The following is a 15,989-nucleotide window of genomic DNA, read 5'->3' on the forward strand; positions in this document are numbered from 1 at the left end:
TGTCTGAGGCCCTCTGAATAGATTTTAATATATGCAAGCTCAGGGATTCCCCCCTCTGAACTCAAAATACTCCCATCCTTTTTATTAATGAACTAAATGGCCTGGTAAGGATAAGTGCCTTGCCAGGGTCAGGCGGGAACTCAGCAGCAGCAGGAGGATTTGTCTCTGGTAGCTGTGATAGTAATTAACTTTCCTTCTTATTATTTCCCATTTCAACAGAGGACTTATTGTACTGAGCAGCAATTCCAGCTATATCTTAGAGCCGGCTCCCGACAGCCCAAACCAGCACTTGATTTACAGGTTGGATGATCTGAGGTTGCAGAGAGGAGCCTGTGCCTACCAGGGCACTGGGGCTGCAGCTGAAGACTGGCTCAGGGACTTCACAGCTGGGATGAAACCACCCCGCCAGAGGGTGAGCAGGGCTCAAATGGGGTCCATGCATGATGCTCCAAATTTCCCACCTGTTCCAACCCTGAAGAGCCTGCTGTTCTCCAGGAGCATAGCTCAGAAAGTTAAATGAAGGACAATATTTAAGAGGTTTTGTAGCAAGCTGGTTGCCAAATAGTGGCTCCAGCAGGGAAATAAATGAGTGTTGGGAACCACTGTGCAGCACGAGGAATCTGGGCTGTAGCTGCTCCTGCACAGGTCTGTGCACCTGATACGTGAACGAGTGGGTGGGCTGAGGACAGGCGCGTGGGCACCCGCTGTAGCTGAGTCAGTCACATCTGGAGGTCCCTGTGTGTGATGGGGTGGGGTGAATGGCCAGTGGAAAACGAACTGGGTGAGCTGTACATATATTTTGCAAGGACTTTCTTGGGGGATCTTGGGAAAGTAAATCTGTGTTGCTGCCGCTACAGGTGAAACGGGAGGCTCTGCAGGCTACAAAGTACGTGGAGCTTCTGCTCGTGGCAGATTATGCAGAGGTAAGAAATGAGCTTATGTTTATACCAACTGAGCCCTGGGCCCAGAGTGAGGTTCCCACCTGCAGCGTCTCCTGGGGGCAGCTGGAACTCAGCAGCTTTCCTCTTGCCATCCCAATGGTCTTACCCCCACCAGGGAGAGCTGTGTCTTGGTCATTTTTGTCCTAGCAGCCGTGACCCCCCCTGCCACCACTGTCAGCCACCGTTGGCCAGGGGAGAGATGCAGGTTGTGATCTGCATGAAGGACTAGGGTTGGAGGTCAGCTCTGGCCTCCTAAGCACCAGTGGTCGGCCCTATCTCTTGGTGGGAGAGACTGCCTTCAGCCTAGGGTGACTCGTGGGTCTCCAGGAACAACATCCATCTGACTCTGCAGTACACTTAATCTCTAGAGAAGATAACTGTGATAGCCTCTGCTCTGAGCTGGTAGCACATACATAAATACACATTTTTAAGGCTCCAGATCATAGGAATAGGGTTGGAAGTGAAGTCAGCAATCCCTCCCCCATCCCCAGCCTGGACAGCATGCCAGACGTACTTACTGACAGTGGAAACCGCGCAGTGTTTTGCTGATCATTTAATCTCCAGCACAGACAGGAGTCAGGCTGGTCCTATTCATAATTTACAACATTCTGAACAAAACTTAAGAGGCAGAAACTATTTTGGTGTCTCTGTTAGGCAGCAGGATACCAGGGAAGCGATGAGAAAACACATTATACCCAGGAACTGCCATATGTTGTTCGCCGTTTGATTAGACAAGCTGGGGTAGATGCCCTCACAGTGTCGTTAATTGCCCTTACTGTCTTCCTCGCTAGAAGAAATGTCCCAGGTTTTGTCATCTGTTAAACAAAAATCGAAATGCTTTGCAACTCCAATTCCTTGAATCAAATGGTTTGTGAAAATTAACTCATTAATTGCCAGGTGGTTTCAAATAGGCAAATTTGTTGGGTGAGTGAGATGGGATGAGCACTACAGTAGCCTTGACCTCAGGCATGAAGTCATGTTACCATTTATTTTACCTGGCACATTTGTTAGTTCTTTGTCAGCCTCTGGCTCTGGGGGAGTCTGGTAAGTTTGGGTTGCTCCACTGTGTTACTAATACCACTTGAGTAACACCGCTACAGTGGGATGCCAGGGAAGAATTCTGAATATACAGGTATGGGTCAGCTTATACTCAGATGTACAGTGAAGGAAGGCTTTCGGGCTTCCTAGTTTTTTCACTTCATAGTTACCTTCTTATTCCCAGAGTAGTGTGACTTGTTTTAACTCATTTCAGCTCTTCCTAGCTGCCTCTGTGCTGCCTGACATGTTCATTTTGTTCAGTTTCAGAAGAATCACTTCAGCATCGAAGCAACAAGACTTAAATTAGTGGAGGCTGCTAATTACGTAGATAAGGTGAGATCAGGTGTGTGTGAAATGAGGAAAGCAAAGGTCGAATCATGAATTACGGGAATTAATTGCAACAGAGGAGGAATGTCATCTTGGGGGAGAAAATGATGTTTCAGCAGTGCTCCCCAGTGACTCGGGGAGTGGAGAGCATCTGCCAAACAATTCTGTTGTTGGACATCAGGGATGGGGTGGGAGAATCTTCGTTCCTTACCTTGGAGCTAGCATGAGCATCTCTGTGTTTTAATACATATCTGTATTAACTGTGTCACCTAAATAACGTTTTTGGACAAGGGACTAAGTTATTCACTTCAAATTGTGGAAATCTTGGCAGGCAGGGCTGGAAGGAGCCTTCAGAGGTCGTCCTCGCAGTGGTACGCAACGCTGCTGAAGTAAACCTCACTACTTTTCAGTTCTCCCTTCATACTCCCCTTCTCCCCTTAAACTCCTTCCACCACTCCCCTGACCCCACTGCCAGACTTGTTCTGTTTGTACTTGACGTGGGCAGCAGATTATTTCCTTCCTCCTTTCAGGAATTTTGATATATCTAAAGATAGACATGGTGTCAGTCTCCAGTCATTGTTTCTCTAGATTATCTCTGTTATTGATTTCAAAATGAAAGTTCAGTGTCTCTAGTTCGGCTGAGTTTAGGTTTGTGGGTGGTGCACATTACTCTGCAGAGCTGTAGCACCAAGTTGCAGTGCACTTCCAGAGGGACCATTTTCTCTGGACAGGTGTATCTGTAGTAGCATTTAGCAGAGTTTATAGTCAGGATTTTAAACACAGTAAAATAAATAAATGGTGCTCATTTTTTCATCTCTTTTCATTCTTGTATCTTAGTTTTACAGATCCCTGAATATCCGGATTGCCTTGGTGGGGCTGGAGATCTGGAGCAATTGGAATAAATGTGATGTAACTGAGAATCCTTACTCCACCCTGAAGTCCTTTCTGGCCTGGAGTAGCAAGGAGCGGGTGCACAGAAAACACGATAATGCCCAACTAATCACGTAAGTTTACTTCTGAAATAACCTGACTCTGAGAGGTGGGGTGGGTGGGTGGGAGAGCAGTGTGCAAGATTATATTGTTCTAAGATTCAGAGTGGCAGGTTGACGTAGAAGCCACTCAGCCAGCACTGAGCTCTGGCACCCATCACTGGGAAAAGTGGAGGTGGCAGCTATGCAGCCCTCTCGCTACACACGCACCAAAATGCATCAGCCTTATTGTGTGTCCCTATCACAAGCAACTGCACATGATCTGTCACAGCTACGTGTAAAACTTCAAGAAAATCCGAACCATAAGCCAAACCCGTAAAGGGGAACTAAGCTCTTTGCGGAAGGCGTTCATTCCCAACTCATCCCGCTGAGGCACAGGGGACACGGTGCTGGAGGCTAGCTGATGGTCTGTGACTCATCCTGCTGATCTCGTTAGGGCCAGTAGCTATGGCCAGCAAATGCAGATGTCATTAGAAGAAAAATCTGCAGCAGCTCTTAGACCTCCTTACCTCCTCCACGGTAATTCATCTGCCAGTAAACAGGGGTGAGTCAGAGGACTGAAGTGTAGAGATACAATGCCTTTTCCCCTGTTTTGTTTGTTTGGTTGGTTTTTTTCCCCCTTTAACATTACTGTATTTCATCTTCATCTGGTCATCTTCTGAGCACAATCTCCAGGGCTCTCTGTACCTGCTGGCAGAGACCGGGCAGAATTCTGACTCGCCAGGCAGGAGCTGAGCATGCCTGCATCTCAAAGGTGTTATCTAGTACTCTGTCAAGTCCCTGAATCCCAAGCTGGCAAATATCAGATTTAGGGTGAATGAAGTCTTCACAAACAGTACCCAGTTAAGGATCCAGAAATAGTCTTTTTTGTGCTTGTTACAAAGCTCAGCAGGAGTACTTCTTGGAACCAGACTCATAAAAAAACTAGGATTGGCTGGTTGGCCCCTAAAACAACATAGTAGTGCAAGAAAAATAGGTCTTAAGGCTTTGTAGCTCTGCTATAATGTGCTGTACTTGGAGATACTACTAAAGAAAATGTATTCACCTGACGCTGTGTATACGTATAAAGCTGTGGACTGCAGGGCGCGCTTCTCTGCCTTGCCTTCTCCGGTGCCTCAGTGCCATTTCACGGTCTTTCTGGGTTGATTTTAGGGGTGTGCCTTTCCAAGGTACCACAGTAGGCTTGGCTCCTGTGATGGCCATGTGCTCTGAATTCCAGTCAGGAGGAGTAAACATGGTAAGTAATTTCTAATACCTAATATGAGGTATCTTTCCCGCAGTGAATTCGTGGGATAGATGCCTCCTAAAGCCTTGGAAGAAAGTATTTCCTGTGAAGGCCTCTAACTTACCTGATTATAGACAGGAATACCTTCAGTAGATGTTTTCTACATGTAGTAATGAGAAGTACTGCTTACCCCATTGACTCAGAGGTGCACAGGACAGGCACAGGTGAAATGCTGACGTGCCTCTTTGATCTCGCACAGGATCACTCTGATAACGCCATTGGTGTGGCTGCTACCATTGCCCATGAGATGGGACACAATTTTGGCATGAATCATGATTCAGCTGGCTGCTGTACCACCCCTGCAGAAGATGGAGGCTGCATCATGGCTTCTGCAACTGGGTGAGTTTGTCCTACAGGGTCTTGTGGAAATGCAAAGGGCTTCGTTACAAGACCCTTGGCGGCGGAACAGCTAGAAATGCAGACTGAAGGTGGGTCTGTTGCTGCCTGCTGGAGCCAGTGTGTTTATAGAGAAAACGCTGCTGGCCAAACCCTGGCTCGTGTATCCGTAGCAATTTGCTAAATTCCCATCGAGCGTATTCCTGCTTGAGACTGGCTTTAGGTAACGTAGGGACCTGGCAGCATTTAGAAGTGGAACTCTAAACTGTCTGGTAAAAAGGAAAATGTTCCTAACTGCTGTCTTGAGAGACTGTCTCAGGACCCCTCTAACCCCTCATCTCTGAGTTTGTGCTTCCCACTGTGTACCACCAAACAATCTATCACCCCAAAGCAAGTTCAATGCATAAATGCACACATCCTTCTGGACTGCCTGTTGCCAGCAGGTACAGAGAAACGAGGGGTGACCAGAACATATGTGACCTCGGTGTGCAGAGGTTTACATGGGTTTCACGCCTGTGTAGCACATGAGATGCATAGGTAGATAGTTGATAGGGTTTCTAAAGCATCTTGTGCAAAAGTAATGGGCGTTATAGTATGGTAACAACAGGAAAAAGGATTGTTTCAGGAAAGAACTGATTTTTATTAAAAGGCACAGCAATAGGGCTGTATTTCTATGTCAGGAGATGTGAAAACAGGTTGAATGTATGTTGTCTTAAGAATACTGCTTGGTTTCAGCGAGCCACAGAAAATCTGTGTTTAAAAGGGAAGAAATAGCTGTCTGTGAGAGAAAGGGAAGCAAGAGTGACTCTGGAAACCCACAGGGATTCCAGAGCTCCTTTTGGGTGAGGAACCACAACAGCTTCTATGTTTCAGTCACGTAAAAATGTCAGATGAGCCTATTCACTTAAAGCCACATTCCCTATTTCCTCAAGCATTCCTTCTTGGGGTTTAGCAGGTTTTAACAAAACTTTTTCCATAGATATCATCTTTTATGTGCATGATTTCTTCCAAATAAGGAAAAACACTTAGGTGAGGAGTGAAGACGTAGTGGCATGCAAGTAGAGCATGCAACACAAATGCACACATACGCAGTCATATCTAGAGTGCATAGGTCCTGGCACTGCAGCAACAGAAATTAATAATCAATTTAACAGAAAATATTCCTATCTTTTGCAATGAGGCAGTAGATAGGAAAAAGGAAATATTATTTTTAGCAGTTAGATTCACAAGCAGTTTTTTACAGTCTGAGTGCTGGATTCTCGGGTTTGTTCGACCAATTAGGAATAAACCACAGCTTCAGTACTGAGCAGGTAAGGACAGCCGTACTTGTCCGCTATCAAAGCCAAATCAAACTCAACATGTTTTGTTTCAATAAAGTTTATTTTTTAAGGCCATTATATTACCAGACAGTCTTGCAGTGCAATCACACCTTCTCTTCAACTGTAATCCAGATGGATCTGATTTTGAACAGGCACAGAAAATCATTACCACAGTTTCATAGATTTCAGAGAGAGACCCGAGTCCTTTGCCACTTGTCAGGATTTGCATGCGCGCATTTTGGGTGCTCTAAACCATTGCCCAGATCTGTCTTGATGTTTTTCTACACTGTCTATATGCAGGCATCCATTCCCCAAGGTGTTCAACCAGTGCAATAGAAAAGAGCTGGAGAAGTATCTGCAGTCTGGCGGAGGGATGTGTCTCTCCAATATGCCAGATACCAAAAAAATGTATGGTGGGAAGAAATGTGGAAATGGCTACTTGGAAGAAGGGGAGGAGTGTGACTGTGGAGAGGTGGAGGTAATGATTGTTCAGATTCAACTGTTTGGGGTTTAGTGGGACACAGTGATTTTATTATGTATTTTGCAAATACAGTTATGTGATATGTAAACAGCTTTTGTTTGTGCAGGAGATACGCATACCTGCCCTGTGCGTACTGTATATGCAATGTAAATCAAGGTTGTAAAGTGTCACGTCTAACTAAATTCACAGCCTGTAGTACAATGCATCCCAGAACTCAGGGATGCTGTAATCCATGGCTGAACAGAGGTGAAGAAAATTTCATTTAAAAAAGAAAAATCGATCTTAGGTGTTGCAGTTTCATATATAAGTTCACTTTATCTACGGCTCCATTCCTGGTAAGGATGTGGCTTCTCTTAGCACTGCACCTCACTTCTCAAATCCATTTTCACTGGTAAGACAAAAGGGAGCTGGAACCAGCAGCCCAGACTCACCAGATGTAATGAGCACAACCTATAGTATCCAGTCAGTCCAACAGAGGATACAGTTATGCAGTACGGTGCTTCAGCACGTGCTGGGGATCACGAACATACTGTGGAAGGAAGGCTGTGACTTTGTATGTAATTTGTCCTGTACGAGAACAGATTCGCGTCAGCCTCACATTTTGATGCTCTGGCATGTTCTTGTCTTGAACGTCTGTGTTGTAAGCTCTTCTGCATCTCACCGTCTTCCAGGAATGCAATAACCCCTGCTGCGACGCCAGCACCTGCTCCCTGAAGCTGGGTGCCGAATGTGCCCATGGCAGATGCTGTCATCAGTGCAAGGTGGGATCTCTGGATTTTCCTAAGAGAGGGGAGGGAATAACGGTGGCAGAAGTGTGAGGCTGAAAAATGGAGGGGAAAGGGGAGCAAGCGCAGCCACACATGGGAGTTCAGCTCCTCACCTGCAAGAAACATGGTCTGATTTGTAGGTACAACAGCTACGAGTGCAATTAAACCAGTGGGGTCCTTGCTTCTAGCTGATTTAATTGACTCCTGTGGTAACTTAAAACGAGCTGTGAATGCTGCTGGAATGAAGTCACGCTGCCTCTCTTAAACACTTAGGGATGGGGTGAATCAGAATAAATCTTTCCCTCCTTTGGCTCTAGAAGAAATCTAGACAGAGCTCTTAGAGCAAACGTTTTCTCTGGGGATTGATTAGGCTGGATTCTAACTTTGCTCTGAACCCTCTTTTCTGGGATGCAGTTGAATTCCTTTAGCCCAGGTACTTGCTGAAGGAATGCTAGCAAAGAGGACTGTAAATGTGTGACCACTATCATTTTAAATCTCAGCTTTCCTTATAGAAGCTGGTTAAAATATGTTTCTAACTGTGGTGCTAAAGATCTCAAGCTTTGACAACAAATTAACTCAGAAATGAACATAGGCAAACCTTTCCCTTAAGCTCATTTTCCTGTTTGTGCATTGACTATGTGCTCCTACTGACTGATCCTGAGCACGTGGGAAATAATCTTCCAGGAATCTACCTAGACTCACTCCTTTCACAAGAGACTTCAAAACACCTCCTAGATGTAACTGTGTATGCCCTTCCATTCTTCATGTCCATGGTGGACAAAGATGAGAATGAACTGGATAAACTCATAAGCAAGGGAGACGTAAGCTACCCATTAGCAAAATGACTTCAGCAGAATTGACAGGCAAACACTGAAACAGATGTCCCGGACAGGGAGGGGTTTGAGAACAGATTACACAAACATCTGTTAGAAATGGTTTAGGTAAATCAGATCCTATCCTAGGGCAGAGGGAGATGGATCGGTGTCCCCTTGAGATCTCGCAGCCGTATTTTCTGTGCATGATCTCATCGCTACCTAGGGAAGGGATCTAGTCATTAAACTGATTCTATACTCACCCAGTTAATGAAGTTACAGAGTCATTTGGATCACTGCTGACCTCAAAAAAACGGAGACAAGGTAGATGAAGAGACACATGCAAGGTCTTTTTCTTATCTACAGGGAGACATTGTGCAGACATGGAACCACAAAGGAGCCAAGCAATAATTCATTTTTTCCCCCCTTTTTATCTTTTTAGCTGATGTCTCCGGGAACTCTCTGCAGGGAAGGGTCAGGACTCTGTGACCTCCCAGAATACTGCACTGGCGAGTCACCGTTTTGCCCCCCCAACTCTTACCAAATTGATGGGTCTTCCTGCGATGGAGGAAAGGCTTATTGCTACAGCGGCATGTGTCTCACATACAAAGAGCAGTGCTTGCAGCTGTGGGGTCCTGGTAAGGACACTGCTTGCAATGAAATACATTGTCCTTTGGACAGGCAATATTATGCGGCATCCTACTATTATTCACCCTGTGTAAGGCAGTAGTACCTTTCATACCCATTTGTGAAGGATGCAGGATGCAACTTAAATTACCCAGTTGCGACACTGTTATCAGTGGTGAAGTCTGAGGAGCCTTTTCTCCTGCCTTGCTCGCTTGAGCAAAAATGGTAAATTTTCCCATCCTCAAACCATCCCAGAAAAAGAACAACTGAGCGGTTGGTGTGAGGTGAGATGGGCTGCCAGGCTCCACAGGAATCGGCCATGTGAGTCTCTTCCACGCAGGAGCCAGGCCAGCACCAGATGCCTGCTTCGAGAAGGTTAACGCGGCTGGAGACATCTACGGGAACTGTGGGAAGGACATCTACGGCAACTACAGGAAGTGTGAGATGAGGTAGAAAGCAGCGTGGCAGCCAAGAGTTGCTCACTGGAGAAGATGTTTTTATATATTAGAAAACTGCGGGCCAGTAGATAGAACTGATCCATGCTTTGGGTCCCCTCCCCGCCTCTACCTCCTGGGAAACCAGCTGCATCCTTGTCAGACTTAGAGCCCTTACGACTGAAGCTTTAAGTTTACAGTTTTCCCTGCCTTTTGCATTTTAAAACATCTTGTTGATATTTTTTCAAAGCAACAGAAGAGGGGATTTTCAGATCTGTAAATTAAATGTAGCTTTTTAACTGAGACAAAACCTCCTTAATCTAATCTGTGTTGTTGAGGCTGACCTACCCCTGGGGACCGTGACACGGTGCCATCAGTGCCCATCAGATGCTGTTGCTTGGGCTGGCGCTTGGGAGGTGCTTGCTCTTTTGCCATCGAACAATGATTCAACACTGCTGTTTTAATTTACATGTAGAGCTGATGCCTGCAAAATGTTCAGCAAGCCAGAAATAATCACTTTAGCCTTTCCTTTGAAATCAGAGATGCTAAATGTGGGAAGATCCAGTGCCAGAGCTCTGCTTCCAAACCCCTGCAGTCCAATGCGGTGGCCATAGACACAACTATCCGCATGCAGAGGACGGAGCTGAGGTGCCGAGGGACCCATGTGTACAGATCTGAGAATGAAGAAAAGGAGATGTTGGATCCTGGCTTGGTGTTGACGGGAACAAAATGTGGGAGCCATCATGTAGGTATAGTCCTGCCTGTAATGGCTTGGGGGAGGTTCAGGGTATTGCTTTTCCATCCAGAAAGTGCTTTGTTGTTATCAAGCTATTAATTTCTTATGACTAATGCCTTTCTAGGAGATTTTAGTGTTTGATAGAAAAATAATTTCTTAGAGGTTTCTGAGAAGCAATGGAAGAATACATACCACAGGTGATACTTTAAGCCTTTGCTAGATGAAGTCCAGGGCCAGTGCTAAGCCTGGGACTCACTAGTTGATTGAGGTTGTCTTGCTTCAATTAGAAATTAAGACACCTGAGAGCTCCTTCAGAGACCTGCCACATGGGCATGGCAAAGTCATCAACTTCTGAGCTCCCACTCCTCTCTCTGATGCGCGTTAGCTGGGATTTGGGGTAGTGATGGAATGTTTCCTTGGGAGCCAGGTTGTCCTTATGGTCTGTTGCTCTGCCCAGGGTATCACTTGTATTGCCAAGGTGTCTGGGACCCCTCAAGTCACAAAATGACACGAGGCAGTAATGTGGTGCATAACCCAAAGAGCTAATGCTGAGTTTCTGGATCCTTTTTCTGCAGGTTTGCTTTGAGGGGCGCTGCCAGAACACATCCATCATCTTTGATTCTGAAAGCTGCAGCAAGAAGTGCCACGGGCATGGAGTAGGTGCCTTCCTTTTCATCTCATTTCAGACTGAAGCAGGATGGGCTGCCATTCATCTGTAGATGGTTGTTCAGCTCAGTTCTGGTACCACGCTTAGGTTCGCTCCGCACTTCAGCTTCTTCGTTAATTTGCACATTCCTTTCGTGTTTGCATTTTCTGGTCTGTGAGCGTCCCTTTGACATAGGATTTAAAGAGGTCTACAGGAGGGATATGAATTGCAATGAATGAAAACCAAGAAGGGGTAATCTGATAGAAAAATCTTTCGGGCCCAGTTTAGACTGAATAAAAAAAAATCAGAGGGAAAAACGTAGGAAAAAGTCATGTTTAGAACAGTTTATCCCAAACTGTCTTCTGCTGTGCCCCAGAAATGGAAAGAAAAGGCTGTTGAGAATTTTTTACGCTTTTGCTGATGTTTCCGGCAAAAAACATCAGCATCTCTCCATCCCCACAGCCCATTTAAGCAATGGGGAGGAGCAACAAATACAGCAGCGTGCAGCAGTGCCTGCCTTCTTGAGCAGCCTGGGAGGCCCCGTGATGTACCTGACAAGGAGAGGGACTCGCCCTGCTTTTTCCTTCCCAGTCTGCTTCGTTTCTTACAATCCATGAAGTTGTGGGAAGCGTCAGCTATTCCACAGTATTAAATGAAATGCTACAGTTAGCACAGGACATCCCTAATCAGAGAGATCAGCCTCCCCTCCAGCAGCTGCTTAGTTGATAAAACAAATAGCAATGGGCCAAGCAATAAACCTAAACAGTAAGAAATTTTCACTGAATGGAGGACTAGCTCCTTCAGATTAGAGATAAGAACAAGGGAAAGGCATTTCTAAATGCTGCTTTTTTCCTACATTCAGATTAGTGGCACTTCAGCAGAAGAACCCTTGTCTTTTGGAGAAAGGGAGAATTTCTAAGGAAATAAAAGGCACTTTCACTCCCTGAAAAGAAAACGTTTCCAGGCACTTAACTCCCTGTTTATGCCAATGAGAGTTTCTTCCGTAGTGTCTTATCCAGCAAGGGCTTAATTATTTTTAGCTTGCAAATTCTGTAGTAGCTGGCACTGAAGTCTCTGGGTCTTCCCGCTTCAGGTCTGCAATAACAACAAGAACTGCCACTGCAACCAGGGGTGGGCCCCCCCATTTTGCAACAAGCAGGGAAGGGGAGGAAGCTTGGACAGTGGTCCCCCCCTGCCCGAAGGTGAGTGGGACCAGCTTTGCTATGGTGGCACTTCAGAAGGACTCGAGTTAGATTGGGAGCAGGGAGTTTTCCATTTATCTAACTCTACTTTCTTGCCCTCCAGGCCCTTCAGCAGTTGTGATAACTCTTGCAATCCTGGCTCCTGTTCTCCTTCTCATTGGAATGATGTTTTTATTCTATTATCTGAAATGCTGGAATAAATTTGCCATCTGTTCTCTAAAGAAGACCCCGCAGTTCAGGTAAATGGTCAGTGCTGTGCTTTGTCCGCTTGCATCCAGCCCTTTTCAGTGTCAGGACAGAAAAGCAATTATAAAGACTGTGACTAAATGGGTTTGTTGGTATAGTCAGTATTCGCTTCTCTTTTTTTTTTTTTTTTTTTTTACTTCAGTTCAAATATAATGGAAAATACCGTGAAGAAGAAGGAAAAGAACTTATCAAAGAAATAACACTTATCCTTTCCTTTCTCTCATTGTCAGCGACACCTCTGGAAGCGGGCACGCAAACCCTGCCTTCAAGCTGAAAACCCCCCAGGAGCAGAGGAAGGTATGGGCAAAATCACCTTCCACCTCACTGGGCAGAGATCCAAATGCCCAAAAGTGTGGGATGTGGTTCCTCTGATGCGACAGTTAGGGAACTGTTTTATCAAAGGATGGGAAAAAAATAGACAGACATCACCCATGGCTGAAAGTTTCTAGTAATTTCCTTAAAGGCAGGAGCTGAGATTTGACCAAGCCTGTGTGGCTGCTTGTCTCTCCTGATAGATCCTCTTCTGTCACATCCCCCTCTCAAAACTGCAGAAATTGCAAACCCTGGGTTTATTTGCAGGTATTGCTTATAACGCTAATGCCTGAGTTACTCTGTTCTCTTGATTCCCATTCCTGCCTCGTGATCCCAAATTGTCCCAATCTATCTAATTAATGCCTCCTAGACTGATACAACACATACCTGTGACGCAGGCCGTATTTTCTACTGTGTGGCTCATAGACCTCATGTAGATCCTCAAAAGCATAGCAGAGAGTAAAAAGGTGATTTGAAGTGGAAATACCTAACTCTGGGGATCTGTGGGTCTTCTGCACAGGTGATTGGCTTCCCTGAAATCCCATCAAAACCTTCTCCCCAGCAAGGGCCAGGGCTCCGACTCCACACGCAGCAGCCATCCACCTTCTCCACTGGCTGCGGCGTGGGGCAGCCCGCTGGGCAGGCACAGCCGGCGTTTCCGAAGGACGTTTCCCGGCGGATACCCCCGAGCAGGCCAGCTCCTCCTGCTCCCAAACCCCCCGTCTCTCAGGTACAGGGTCAAGATGCAGTTTGATGGGAGGTTTGTTCTGAGCGAAGGCTGGTGCAGCCTCTCTAACCCTGGGGGGGTTGTAGGAGGTACCGTGCTCGCTAGAACGTGCTCCAGCTCACCGCAGGACAGTTACTGGTGGCCCTCCGTGCTTTGTCGTGTGGCTAACACTGACCGTGCTGGATGCTAGCACACTTAATTCCTGTTAATTCAGGTCTCTCGATACCTCTGATGTGGAGCTGAGGTCAGGTAGCTTGGATCACAAAGCAGCATTCACTTTACCAAGGTCCTCTAAACATTTTTTTAGCTGCAAATCAAATAGATAATCTGCCAGGAACAAAAGGACTGGACAGATTTTTCCCTAATCAAGCCTAGCATAGCTGTTCTTACCATTTGCATGTGTTTTATCTCCTGGAAACAAGCCCTTCTGAGATTATCAATCAGTGATAAATCTGAGGTTCAGTACTGAGTACATTCCTTGGGATGATCTCCCAGGTATCTTGCATTTGGCTATTCCTGCACTAACGCCTTGGGAGCCTCAGACAAACTTTCATGTGGAGCAGAAATGGGACCTTTAAGCATGTTGCATAGGAAACATTAGACTTAACCCAGACTGACCCCGTCTTCTGTGAGCATCCTAGCAGTGAGGATATTTTGGGGGTTATAAGGAAAGGGCATTGATATACTTCTTTTGTTGGCAATTTTGTTTTAAGCTTACTACAGACCCCACATTCTTACGGGAAAGATGGCAAATCACTCAGACTGACTTAAAACCATTTAACCAAAATATTTCCATACTACTTTATTGGGTTAGGGCCAGAAGAGAAGCAAAGGGCTCAGTTACAGGAGATAGCAGGAGACTGGATCCCTGGCAGTCTCTCCTTGAAGGATATAGAGGAAAACAAACCCAAAATATTTTAGTGAATGGGGTTTGTTTCTAGCTCCATTGTTCCTGTGAACAGCCAGCACTTCAGCAGGAAAGAAAACTAAAACAAAAGCAGGAAGCTGACTGTAGTCAGTAAGGAATAGGTATCCTTCCCAGCTGGTTGTTGACAAGTTCCCCACAATCTCCATTGTGTTCCCTCCCCAATGCGTCCAGTCCCTTTTTATCTCAGTCAGACCTACTAGATGGAACACTTTTCCTAGGATTTCCAAAAGAAACCTTGACATCTCTGTTGCAGGAGAGCCACAAATGTAGAAGGTACAGAGAAAATAATTGATTTTGCTATTTGCTAGTGTCAGTGTCCTTCCTAGACGTTTGCAGTATCTGCTAGATTTGCTCTCTTGCTGTTCCTATAGGAGCTTTTTGGACCCAGTGGTCGGTGGGATTTAGCCTGTGTTGTCCTTCCTGGAGTCACAGGGCAAGGTCCTTGGAGAGCAATAGATCCCCAAGCATTGGCTGGTGCAGCCATCGAGCATCACATTTATGCACAGTCCCAGGAGACTGCAGGGTTTTTGGGTGCCCTCCAAGTTGTAAGTGCAGCTGTGTTTATTAAATCAACACCTGTAAGCCAGCGACAGCACAGAGGCTAAGCAACAACAGGCAGTTAGGTCTTATGTGGGTGATTTCTCCCCGTGGGCATGCTTTACACTGATACTCATTATATGAATGGAAAATATAATGCTCCGAGTATCCTATGAGGGACAGCTGTGCGCACAAACAAAGCAATAACTGATTGTAGGTGGGTGCAGGGCTGCGTGTGTGTGTATGGGCACACGTATATACACGTGTAGAGGGTTTACAGGCATTGTATGGGCAGTCGTATAGCGAGTGTATGCATGTGAAACTTGCTTCCAACCTTAGGTGCATCGATAATGTGGCTAATTAAAAGGCTCTGGAACATAGTTTCCCTATTACTTGCAAAAGTCAAGGCTTGAAACTTCTGGATCCTCTAGCAGCCAGGGTATGACATGCTTTCAGCCTGCAGCTTCATTTAGGGGACTGAGCAAGGTAATCCTGTCACCCTGTTTGGCTGTCCTCCGTTGGAAACCAGCTGCCGAGCAGCCTCAGACCATCTGATCTTCATGACACTTGATAGGGGAAAACTCGTGCATGTTGAAAACGGCTAATCACCTGCGTAAGACAATAAGCCCTAGTGGCTTCAGAGAGGGGTCTCTGCAAGCATGATTTTACCCCCATTCCTTCAGCCCTTTGTCTCAGGCAGGGATGCTACAGGCTGAGTTGTGATGGAGACTCCTGCCCTATCTGTAAGGGTTCTCCTGTTCTTCGTCATGCAGCCATTAGATTGTAATAATCCCTGGGGTTAACTCCAAATCAGAGACCTCAATGTGGACAGCTCCATACCTAGTCTGCTGCCTCAGACCTACAAAAAAACCCAAAACCAAACCCAAGAGGTCCAAAGGACCTGTGTCCATACCAGAAGAAGTTCTGGCCGTGTAAAGTGAATGCAAATGTGATCTCTGTTTTCAGGCTGGGTGTATGTCCAGGCTGAGAATTCAAAACTCTTTCTTTCTTGCCTAGGATATTTCTAGGCCCCGGCCACCCCAAAGAGCTTTGCCAGCGAATCCTGTCCCAGGCAGAACCAGAGCCTGGCTGGGGAACAGCCCCACCATCTCGCTGCCTCCTGCACACACCAGGACCCCAGGACGACTCCAGCCGACGGCGGAGGTAGGCGCTGAGCGCGGTGATGGGAAACACAGCAGTGTCCCCTCAACACTGGGGAGTAAAGGTGCTCTGGAGGGAGCAACCTTGAGATCATCCTGCAAAACATCTGCACGCACAGCCCTGGTGGGTGGAAATGGA

General features: G+C 46.2%; 1 protein-coding gene across 1 annotated transcript in view; it reads left to right on the top strand.

The window, feature by feature from the left end:
• Nucleotides 1-15,989, top strand: part of ADAM19 (ADAM metallopeptidase domain 19) — a 34,521-nt gene that overhangs the window by 15,439 nt on the left and 3,093 nt on the right. The window contains exons 6-22 of the mRNA XM_056348045.1: nucleotides 220-412; nucleotides 858-923; nucleotides 2,241-2,312; nucleotides 3,144-3,310; nucleotides 4,448-4,532; nucleotides 4,780-4,919; nucleotides 6,536-6,713; nucleotides 7,388-7,477; nucleotides 8,738-8,933; nucleotides 9,263-9,371; nucleotides 9,897-10,101; nucleotides 10,668-10,748; nucleotides 11,832-11,940; nucleotides 12,044-12,179; nucleotides 12,417-12,483; nucleotides 13,019-13,228; nucleotides 15,708-15,854. Coding sequence (XP_056204020.1) covers nucleotides 220-412; nucleotides 858-923; nucleotides 2,241-2,312; nucleotides 3,144-3,310; nucleotides 4,448-4,532; nucleotides 4,780-4,919; nucleotides 6,536-6,713; nucleotides 7,388-7,477; nucleotides 8,738-8,933; nucleotides 9,263-9,371; nucleotides 9,897-10,101; nucleotides 10,668-10,748; nucleotides 11,832-11,940; nucleotides 12,044-12,179; nucleotides 12,417-12,483; nucleotides 13,019-13,228; nucleotides 15,708-15,854 — 2,251 coding nt within the window. The remainder of the gene's footprint in view (nucleotides 1-219; nucleotides 413-857; nucleotides 924-2,240; nucleotides 2,313-3,143; nucleotides 3,311-4,447; nucleotides 4,533-4,779; nucleotides 4,920-6,535; nucleotides 6,714-7,387; nucleotides 7,478-8,737; nucleotides 8,934-9,262; nucleotides 9,372-9,896; nucleotides 10,102-10,667; nucleotides 10,749-11,831; nucleotides 11,941-12,043; nucleotides 12,180-12,416; nucleotides 12,484-13,018; nucleotides 13,229-15,707; nucleotides 15,855-15,989) is intronic.

Source organism: Falco biarmicus, chromosome 8 (genome assembly GCF_023638135.1).
Source record: "Falco biarmicus isolate bFalBia1 chromosome 8, bFalBia1.pri, whole genome shotgun sequence".
Classification (NCBI taxonomy): Eukaryota; Metazoa; Chordata; class Aves; order Falconiformes; family Falconidae; genus Falco; species Falco biarmicus.